The sequence below is a fragment of the Sinohyriopsis cumingii genome, chromosome 1 (genome assembly GCF_028554795.1).
Source record: "Sinohyriopsis cumingii isolate HCF-2022 chromosome 1, ASM2855479v2, whole genome shotgun sequence".
NCBI classification, from domain to species: Eukaryota; Metazoa; Mollusca; class Bivalvia; order Unionida; family Unionidae; genus Sinohyriopsis; species Sinohyriopsis cumingii.
Window position 1 is genome coordinate 81,178,905 of NC_142961.1, and position 11,918 is coordinate 81,190,822.

The 11,918-nt window shown below is 33.0% G+C and overlaps 1 protein-coding gene across 2 annotated transcripts in view; it reads right to left on the minus strand.

Annotated features, from left to right (window-relative positions):
• LOC149807219 (nucleoporin NDC1-like) overlaps positions 1–11,838 on the minus strand; it is a 110,100-nt gene extending 98,262 nt beyond the window's left edge. The window contains exons 1-2 of one of the 2 annotated variants that reach the window (XM_089963722.1): positions 11,692–11,838; positions 1,317–1,437 (exon numbers count right to left, since the gene is read on the minus strand). In XM_089963722.1, coding sequence (XP_089819848.1) covers positions 1,317–1,437; positions 11,692–11,724 — 154 coding nt within the window. In that variant the 5' untranslated portion in view covers positions 11,725–11,838. Of the gene's footprint in view, positions 1–1,316; positions 1,438–11,665 lie in introns of both variants that reach the window. The other variant, XM_089963715.1, reaches the window with a different exon arrangement.
• Between the last annotated feature and the right edge of the window lie 80 nt (positions 11,839–11,918).

The following is an 11,918-nucleotide window of genomic DNA, read 5'->3' on the forward strand; positions in this document are numbered from 1 at the left end:
GAATGTTTTAATCACTTAGAATAAATCAGTAAGAAAATAGGGTGGGTGGAGGAGGACTTTATGCATCAATTGTGTTTTTATATTTTTTGTTTCACAGGAAAATATACAATTCATAGAAAACAGAGTCTAAATATTATGTTACTAAAGATTTAGCTTTAAAATACAATTATGTAGGTGAGAAATATATATGGGACAATGTTATGTTGTGGAATTCGAGAGATACTGTAAGCCAGCAAAGTCAAGGTTGTATTCTAAGTTAGCTCATTTTTATGAAAATAGAAAAAAAAAAACAAAAAAAAAACAGCAATGCAAATACTAATTAACCAATGCCTTATGTTACACCAAATATGTAGACAAATAATAAAAACCTTCTATTTGACTTCTATCTTATTAAGGGACTGTTGTAACAAAGCTATAATGTGAGTGGCAACATTAAGATAACCCATCTTTCTAAAAATAGATGAACTTGCATGTTGGCAGTGTCTAGTCAGTTGAATAAAAAGGGTTAAGTTCATTCATATACTAACTTCAATGTGTTGTCTGAAAAGTTACAGTAAAGTTTTATCGGCAACAAAGAAATTACGGTGAATGGTATGATCTGAAAGACGCATGCATTTTCTCATGTACATAATACAGGTGTTACATCTAACAAGTTTAGAAATCTTCTCAGATGCCATTTTATAGTGAACTTTCAGAAAGAAAAATTCTTGATTAAGGGTAGTTGATTAAGCATTTGTACTAACTTACAATTACAACACTGTAATCCAGCTACTCAGTTAAAATTCATGACGATGTATAGCTTCAGTTGTTCTCTATTTAAGGCATATTGCCAAAATACACTGAATATGAATATGATAGTTTTAAAGATGCACCAAATGTGTTTATAATATAGATAGAACTCAGGAACTTGAAAATAAAACATTTCTGAAAACCAATGTTAAATGCAAATATGCATACTGGGAAATAGAGGGAATAATTCAAATAAGAGAATGAAAACAACACACACACACACACACATATATAAATGTCTTGCTTTGCTCCCACTTCTCCTTGTTCAGCTTTCACTTCTCTCTGTTCTGTCAAAAAGGATAAGTCACTTCTCCCTAAAATTCAAGTCTAGCTTGACTCCTGAGCATCCATAAACATTGGTTCCACACGAAAACGTGGAAGCTACAGTATGTGATGAATTTTGTAAAATGACCTCAGGATCACTGTCTAAAGGTTAATGGGGAGTGTGAGGTTGGGGCGGAAATAGGCATTAAAAAGCAATGCTATCTGAAATGGGCAGCCAATGTGGTTACTTTAGTTCACTTTACCTGTAATCCACTGGAATGGATGGCTGGGATAGAAAGTGGCCAAGAGGAGATACATGGTTGTCAGAGGACATAGCATTATTACAGTCCAGGTGATGGCCGCTCCAGATCTCCATCTGAAAACCTGGGGAGACAAAATGATAACACATAAATATTTTTGAGAACCTGCAAAAGGTAGCTATATTGCTGGAAGCAGATCATATCCAAAATGAATAACACTCTTCCCAAAATGTTCTATTTGTCAACATTAAAAATAAGGTCTATCAGTTCCCAAACTACCAACACAAAATAACACCTCTTAAAATTCTAGCACTAAAAGAAACCTCTTTTTGTCTTTGATCCCTTTTTTAAAACATCTTAGTTCAAATATCATAAAGTCTGAATTATCTTCTTTGTTTAAAAATTTGTTTCTATTCAATAAAAAAGCGATACACCTGATATAGCAGCTGTCAAGTGTTTCCAGTATACTGTATATACCCAATTATCAGTTGAGTCAAACTGCAAACTACAAAGATAATGATCTGCCATAGCATAATGCGCCTGCAGGCCATGGTATTGTTCTTTGTTCTACTAATTATTCCTAACAAACTGCACAGACCCAGAACTGCCAGTGTATTATGCAATGGCAGATCTGGGTCTGGTAGTTTGCAGTTGGGCCCAGCTTTATGCAAGAACATGCAGGAAGTACCTAAATGAAAAACTATATTAAATTTCCTCAGGAAATTTGGTAGAATTTTGGCCAATATGAATGGTATAAAAACAGACAATATTGTCTATAAATACATATTTTTGTCACAAAGTCTGTTCAGAAAAACTATGCAATAGAATGTATGGTAACATTGCTTTTCATACAAGAAATTTAGACATTTTGACAATTTTGCAGAAAAACAAAATCCATAAATTCTACCTATAGTTTATATATATATATATATATATATATATATATATATATATATATATATATATATATATATATATATATATATAATTTTTATCAGAACTATTATTATTGTATGGAAACCATCTTTCTTTCAGTAAGTAACCTTAACTTTGCATCTTTTCACCTTTAGATCCATATGGTTCTTCCTTGTCAATGACGAAGTTTGGTAACTGTAAGGTCTGACGAACTTGAGTTAATGTGCACAATCTATTTTTCACCCTTCAGTTAGTGACCTTGTTCTTTAAAGCTTTCAAATTAATAAGGCTCAACCTCGCCTCAAGTGCAAGCCATCCAGAAAGTTTGGTGACTAGATGGTGGACAAATCAAGTTTGCTGAAGCAAACTTCGTGACAAATGGACATCTAACATAATACGCTCCACCTTATGCCAGGCATATAAAATCTATTAATTTTTGTCTGTGTTATCACAATTACAAGCCAGTACAGACAAAAACCAAGTCATGATGTCTGATGTTAATATCAATGTCAGTGAGCTACTATCAACTTGCTCATTGGGATTCGACTAAATATGAAGTGTGGTCAGCATTCAATTGTACATGTACTACAAAGGTCTCAATCTGCCATCATATGATGGCAGATCAGGATCTATCTTGTTTACTCTACTTGCTAATCATAATAAAACTGCATTGATCCAGATCTGCCAGTACATAATGTGCCAGAAGATCTGAATCTGTGCAGTTTACAGTTGGTTTCAACTTACAAGCATGCATATGTGATATCTTTTCAGATCTAATTCTTTAGAATGAAAATAAATTAGATCAAAATCAGGGTCCTTTATAGGATTGTAAAGTTGCAGCCCTAGACCTCTTTGCTTGAAAAAAAGAAAGTTGGGAGTCCCAGTCCTAAAAATAGCAGTTCAAATAAAGATACCCTTTTTCCATGCACTAATTCAGAACATCATAATCAGTAGAACACAAAGACCCTGATATGCAGGTGCATTATGCTACATCATATCACAATCTTTGTTGTTTTCAGTTTGACTCTACTTACGAGCAAGTATATATGGTATGAATTGTTGTCACCAATATAAAAAGTCATCCGAATGATAATGCTCATTCATTATAAAATATTCAGTATTATAATAAAAGAATGTAAATCAAAGACAAGCGAGGACAGCGATAATTGTGATTGCAAATTATGTTACAACTAAAAAAATTCTCAATAGCTTTATCTTGCCATTCTTTAATTTTTTGTGCAGCTGGAAGGAATCAAGGAAAATGTGTTTCTTTTCTGCATTGATTTATATAATTAGCTTAATTCCATTTCAAATCAATAAATTTGCCAACACTGGATGAAGAAACAAATTACCATATTCCTTTCGCTTTTTTTAAAACTTCATCCATTAGTCTCAAAAACAGTTATGTGACAAGAAGCCTTACTCACAAGCCACTAATGTTATAGGTGAAACTTGCAAAACTTCAGCTAAAACTCGCTTATCTGCAGCCTTGCACTTGTCACCAAAAAAGTCTGCTATCAGAAATGGATAAAATAAAAGACAAATTCTTCTTTAAAAAACCTTGCGTACCATGTAATTTTCCAAAATTAAAAGAACACTTATTTTTACATGGATTTTGAATCCCAGAACATACTTTTACAAGCTGGCAGATAATGTCAAAAGATTATTCTCCAATAACATGACCATAATAATTCAAACTTGTTAACTGTATTTCCTTGACACTAAAAAAAGTGTTTTGCATGCATTTCATATCTTTCTTCCAGTTTTCATTCTTTATTCACACTATTCTTATCTCAAATTAAATATAAGCTACTGGTACATTAGACCGTTTTTTTAAAAAAATATTGCTAGCTACTGGATGTGTACAATTCACACAAAAATTATTAATGTAATTTAAGTGTCATGATATAATAATAATTACAACAATAGTAATACATGTACTTCATGAAATACATGTGAAATCAAATTTTCTACAGTAGCCAGATAATAACATTGCTATTATTATAACAAATATTTGTTTTTTAGAAACACCAACTCATGATTCTCCCACACTGATCAACATAGTCTGGAAAAGTCTTCAGAAAATACCTGAAACTCTTTTATAATGCCAATACTTTACGTGTTCATTTTTTGACAAAAAATAAATTCTACATTTTTCATAAATAAAATTCAATAGCTGGATACAATTTACAAAAATTAACCATTTTTTAAAATATTGTTTCTTTTTCTACTTGTACTTATCCTTGATTTGTTTTTCAGACATATTAATATTTTACTTATTACTTAATCTACATATATCTGCTAACAGTTGTTTCTATAATAATAATAATAATAATAATGTATAAATTACTTTTTAAAACTTTAGTCAAAACACAGCTTAAAAATTACCAAAATATGAATTTAAAAAATAATATGACAGTCACTTTTATTCAGATTGCATTATGGTGGAATGTTTGTCATGTAATTAAAAATAAGGAGAAAAATATCTACAGTAGAGTTGTAACTTCCATGTCTAACATAGAAAGGATTATATTTGCTGCACAGAGGTCTCACTATGATTTTAAAACTAGGAGTCCAGGACTCCTAACTTGTTAAAAATTAGAGTCCCACCAGCAAAAGTTGCAGTCCCCTCCCAGAAACATGTTGAAGTGGCTAAATGTCCATTAAAACGCACAAATAAACAGACATAAAACTTTGTCAGTTTTATTTATTTGTAATAATTTATTATTCTATATAAAACAATTATGTATTAAAACTGATATTGTGTACAAATATATTCTTTAATACAATATAGTTCACATTTGTCTATGCAACATTTCACAAAATTTTCTGATGCTTGGTTTTGGATCATATTCCTCCACACTAGGTCCCTCTTCTTTGACTGCCATCATTTGTGTTAAGGTCTCGTGTTTTATTCTGGACCTTCTCTTAGTCTTGATTTTGTTCTGCACACTAAAGCCTCTCTTGCATGCCATGGATGCTAGACTGCAAAGTCTGGAAATCTCTGTACTCTTGACAGTACAGGCTTCTGTCAGTGTGCAGTTCAATGATTTTATGACTACCTAGCAAGTAGGTGGTCTCAAGATGTCTCATGCCTAGAAAACGTGGAACTTTGCAGATTAGAAGAACCAGTAGTTGCCATTGATTTTAATTTTCCACATTCCTTACACCACTGGCATATAGCTCTTGTTTGTCAATCAGAATGAATTTTGTATATCCAAGGAAAGTTTTTATTCCAAACACTAAGCCAGGCATAACACACTTTCTTACACTTGGCTACTGTCCCATCCAAGCTATCAGTTCTAGCAACTTTAGCAGAGTTCTGGATCTCAATAAAATCTTCATCAGTTTTCCCCAAAATACTTATCCAAAATTGCACATGGCATTTTGTTCAAGTCTTGACGTGCCTTGATTTCGAGGTCGCATGCAATATTTGTATGGCTACAATCAGAAATGAACACAATAACAGGGATCTCACAGGGCTTCGCCATTGTCGCAAATTGCAATTTTTTTCCCTAATTAGCCACAAAATATACCATCTGGAGATATTTTTGGTGGCAACATTTTTGGTTGATAAAAACTGTATGCACAGTCTTGTTTTTGGAGTGAATAAATTCAAATGCACCATGACAGGTCCCTGCAAACATGGATATAAAAATGCACTGGAATCTATTGTTACATAAACAAATCCTTGTTTCATATTGACAAACCACCCCAACAGTGGATTGTTATAGCATAACCCACTTACGCTGGTGTCTGGCCTTGGTACTGTATGCTGTAATATAACCAAAACAGCCATGCAATTGACTAGCTACAATCGACCTCTTCTGAACACATGAACAGGAAATGACTATAGTCAACCAGAGGACAGCAATTTAAAAACAAATGTAACAGACAAAAGTTTTCCTGCAACTTCAAAGAAAACTGATTACCTTTGAAGCACCTATAAATGCCAGGCAAATAAAAAAAATCTGTTTCAATGTTCTACAATTATCTGATGTTGTCACAGCAATAACAAACGGGCATTTGTTTGGTCCTTCAAAGAGAGCTTTTAGCAGTGCCTTCAATAACACATGCACCTTCATCAAATCAAGCCAACAACCTTTGATCAAAGTTGGCAACAAGCTTAAATAAAATTATTGTTTCATTTTTCATAGTGACTAGACCATATTTATTGTGCCGTGAAACTTTCCTGTTTGCAACAAAAAAGTACATATGGAGGACTCCAGCATGAGTGATATTTTGTGTCCCTGATAAAAAATTTTGTGTCCAAATACGCATAATTAAGCGTGTCCGAGATCTCTGCTGTAAATAGATTTCATGTTTGTATACCACAGCATCAACTCTGTGTTTGGAGAACATCACATACTTTCTTTAAGATCAAAAAGTTTTGAAGAGGTAGTTCACATTCACAATGTGGTAATAAAGAGAAGCATGCTGAGGATTTTTTTAACTTCCTCATTGCTTATTTGAAGGTTGCATCATGGAAAACAAGGTTTCTGTTCCCTTTTGTCAGTATCTTATCTATGTGGCAGTTCCAAAACAGGTCTTAAGAGAGTTCCTTCCAAAATTACTTTGTTGAATCTTCAGTGGCTAGCTTGTGCCCATGCAGGATGTAGTCAAACAGGATTGGAGACTTTTTCTTGTAAACAATAAGGATGCTACATTTTTCTGGGTGGAAGGACATACCCATCTTTTCCAAAGAACTAATCGATCCAAGGCTTTTCTGAGGAACCTGCATTCCTTGTCAGCATTGACCTCCAGGTGGACTTTGCAGTTGTCTGCAAAAAGCCGTGTTTTTTTAATGCTAGATGGTAGGCCATTGACAAACACCAAAACGAGGATGGGATCCAAAATTCACTTTAGGAGTTCTGCTAGTAACAGCATACCTGCCATAACATGATGTGTCATGTGATTATGTTAATGTTTGCACAATACCTGTATATACATGGTGATGATATTTGACAATGGAAAGAATAGTATTTTTTTGTAAGCATATTAAATGTATATATGCATCATTATTTTACACTGTAGGATGGAGTCTAAAGCTACATATTTGCCTTCTGGTGTGAAATGACATTCTTTTCATTATCAATAGAAACTTAGTCAACATTCACAAGACTACCAAGCACTTCAACATTTAAATTTTAAAGCCTTATTTTCATTTCACATTGTTATCGGCTGCATGATTCACCCAAAACCTGCCCAAATCCACAACAAACATGAAGTAAATTAAACAAAGCATCTGCAAAACCAAAAGAAAACATTGGAAACAGTATTATTTTGTGGAAACAGACGACAAAATAGGTTGGATTTATTTTTTATATTGGATGCAAACATTGAAACAAGGGAGACAAATGTTACTATATTCAATGCCAGTGCTGGTTATCAAGTCAAAATGGACCCAGTTAATATGTTCCAGGTACAAACGACCACTCTGTGAAGTAAATAATGGACCACATGCCAACGAGGATGAAAACAATTATATAACACAATGTAAATGTTCTTGTCCTTATTAGCAATTGGTTGTTGCTACGGGCTCTAGCAATTTATTGTATTTCTTCACTGCATTTTATTTAAATTCTTTTTAGAATCATCTGAAGTAAATAACTGCCTATCAGTACCATAACTGTCAAATGAGATTAACATAACATTACAAAACAATGAACAACTGAAAGTACCACATAATTTCTTTATAATTGATTTCAGATTTTATCAAATATGGCATGTCTCGCCGCTAATTAAAACTTATAAATATGTACAAAGGTTATTGTTCAAAGTCTTATCAAGCACAGTTTTAAAATATGACACAAAGTTTATCAACATTAAACAAACAAAGTTCAACTCAATTGTATTTTGCATAATTTAAAGCCATAATGCTTGCAACCTGTGTTGTAGGTAACTACAAATTCTCAAAAATGTACAAAGATTATAAACATTGCAAAGATTCTTGTTTACATAAAACCAGTTAAAAAACTGAAACAATGGAAATGCGTAGCCATTCATCGACGTTAGACAAGTGTATTTCTAGTTCAATTTGCACAGCTTAGGTCAATGCTCGCTATTGTTGCCATTCCTTTCGCAATGTTCGTTCCACCTTTGCATACTTTCTTTGCCCAGGATTACGTCCACCCGCAAATCTTATGAACTGAGCTTGAGTTACACTATATAACCTGTTGATTAATTCAGGTACCTTGTGTTATTTCCAATCAGCAACCTGCTTAAGTTTATTATTTATAGATTCCGAGTTGTTGTTGGTCCAAAGACTCGTGATCATTTTGTTTTTTAATAGTTTGTACACAAACATTTAAATTTTTTGTCATATGAAGTTTTTGAAGTACTGTGCGAAATTGGGATGTTGTTTTAAATACATTGCCAGATTGTCTTCTCGTTTCGCAAACTCAGCATCATCTTGACTGAATATTAGGCCAGTCTTCAATGAAGTGCATACAAAGTATTGATTTTGTGACGAGATTGTCATATCCATGTTTATGCAAAGAGTGCCGAATGATGTCGTTAATATGCTTAGTTCAATATAAAATTCTGCATTACAAAAATTGGATCTTAGAGCATCTGTCAGCTTTTTCATCATCCATACTAAATATAAACTTATCATCTCCAATTTGTTTCGCGAATATGTGAAAAGAAGTCGTAATACATGTTTTCATCTGACTGCCAATGAAGACATAGCGGACCTAAAAAAATAGGGTATTAATCAGTTTTCCCGTTTACAACGCTCCTATTTTTAAATGACATTGCAGTTATAAAACCTTACCCAAGTTAAAAGTTCAGTCTATTCCAATATTTCTTTTATCCTGTCCTGAACAACTTTTGATAAAGTCTAAAATTTGTTCCGTTGTATACAGTACAATAACTGGGCTTTTTCTTTTTGTCAGAATCACTTCCTGGACAGAGTCATTTGTGTGAAGTTCACCAAAAACTTCTATTAAATAATCAGTTAGACTTTAATTTCCTGGTTCAGATGTTTTGATTTTCTTTTCTCTATACATTTTTTCTTGAATTAGCCTGAAGATACCATTTAAATCAATTACAAAATAATCTCACCATTCTCATTAATGTTAGAACATCCTACCTTTTATTAACTCACTTCTTTGATTTTTACCACTTTCTGTAGTTTCCATGGACCACCACTTTGTCAAAGCATGTACTAAAATAATAGTTTGCTGCGTTTGCATTTTTTGCTATCAATGATTGAAATTGCTATCACAACTATATATATATATATATATATATATATATATATATATATATATATATATATATATATATATATATATAATATCAATTACACAATAATCTCACCATTCTCATTCATTGTAGAAAACCCTACTTTTTATCTACTAATTTGATTTGTACTGCCATCTGTAACTTCCATTTTGTAACAACATGTACTCATGTAGTTTGGTTCATACTAAAACAAATTGTGTTTTGAAGACAATTTTTTGCATGACATTTGTATGTATCTATCTATAGATCTTCCCATCTGCCTTGCACAAATGATTCCCAAGCGTAGAAGACTGCTTTATCATTATCATTAAATTTCAAGCAACAACAATAATATTCTTAAATGGCAATGCAGTGACATGAAGTATAAAGAAAATAATGAATCAGCAGTTATTTTTGCTTCAATTTAGAAATAAAGAATCAGTACCTTTACATGATTTCAAATTTTTTTATATTTAAAACGTCAAGAAGAAATATATTGCTACAGCCCTATGGGACAAAAAAATTGTTAATAAAGACAATAACAAGTGCATGTAAAAATATATTCTGAATATGTTATTGTTTACATCCTTATTGATATGTATGGCACAGATGCTCCATTATTTACTTCACAATGAGGACGTTTATACTTGGAACATATTGACTGGGTGCCTTTGACTTGATAACCAGCATTGGGGATCAATCCAGTAACATTTGTCTCAAATTTGTCATTTCCCTCCGATGTAAATACTAAATCCAGCATAATTTGTTGTCTGTTTCAACAACATAGTACTCTTTCCAATGTTTTCTTGTGGTTTTGGGTATGTTTCATTTGATTTACATAACGTTTGTGGTGGATATGGGCAGGTTTTGGGCTAGTCCTACAATGTAAGACATATCACATGTTATTTTTGTTTAAGTGCTATGTCTTACCATCCAAATAACGGGCTTGTATAGCGTGTTCCGATGTCATTGACATTGGAACACGCTAGACAAAATGTCCGATGTCAATGACATCGGAACAAGTAGTCAAAGTTTCAGGAATATCTCACACATTTGGCAGCATATACCAACAATCTTCCACTAATTTATGTGTAACTAATATACTTTCTGTGCTGTCTTTATCCAGGCAGAATGAAAATATGACACTAGCAAATGAATGCATTTTCATGTTCCATTGACATACACTTGAATTTGTTGCAATGCGATGGTAGTCGAGGTATGCTGAAGTATGTTTAAGTAGGTTCAAGTGGTGGATGTTTCTTGAATGAAATGAAACGTTGCTTTACAGTTCCAATAGGCATGATATACTTTTATGCGTTATGTTAAAGAATAATATTTCAACTTAACCCGATTTCGGCATTCCCGGCTTTCCAGCTAACTGAAATGTAAGCCAACGAAACTTGAAAACAAGTCCATTTCTTTTGTAAGAATTTGAATTTATTAGAGAAAAGACATCTGGGTAAGTAAAGTCTGAAAAAAACATAACATTACCTTGTAGGAAATTGTCATTATTGGTTGCCAGTTGTGTGATATTTTTGAAAATTTTACCTTCATTATACTGTTAGTCGCCATCAAAACACGCTACGCAGCGCCATTAGTTAGGTAGCAAGATCCATCACCCCCAGAACAAAAATATCAGGTGATGTCTTATGTTGTAGGACTAGTTTTGGGTGATTTGTGCGGCCCCGTTGTGATTGACTAAATTGTGAATTCAGATAAATCTATAAATCTACAGGAGCAGTGAAATGAGTATGCATTATTGGTTTGAAGAGGAACATAACTTCAACTTGTGTGTGACTCAAGAATATGGCAATACATGCTGAAATGTTAAGGGTGCATTGTATTGAATCAGAAAGCTTTCAGATGTACCCGGAACACAGAAACAATCCATATATTCTTAAAGCTCAATGTTCAAAAAAGACTTCTAAATGACAATGTGTATGAAATATGCAAATTTCAGCATGAAATACGAAGTCAAGAGTATGCAAAATTAAAGACCAATATAATTATGACCAAAGGTATATGTATGTGCTTCATCGTTTCCTGTGAATTTGTTTGAACAAATATCATGAAATGTTGCTTTTTTCTGAGCACTCAGAAACATTTTTTATAATTCTTTATATATCGTCCCCTCTTGCGAGCCTGAGTCACGACCACCCACTCACATGAACAAGTTTCGATTGACATCATACACCTTTTTTTAATTTCACCTCTTTTTGAGGAAGATAGTTCATACCTCTCTTATGAACCATTCAGCTAACGTTTCCATCTTAAACAGCGATATGTAAATCGTCTACAACTACGCAACGAGAACAAATAATCATAGAATTTGAGTCACCGTTCCACGTTATGGGCATACTTTTAAAGATGCCGCCATTTTCAGAAGCCGCGAAAGAAAAGAAAATGTGCCATCTTGCATTTATCTAAGATTAAATTTTGATTTCTTCCAAAACATCGTTATTT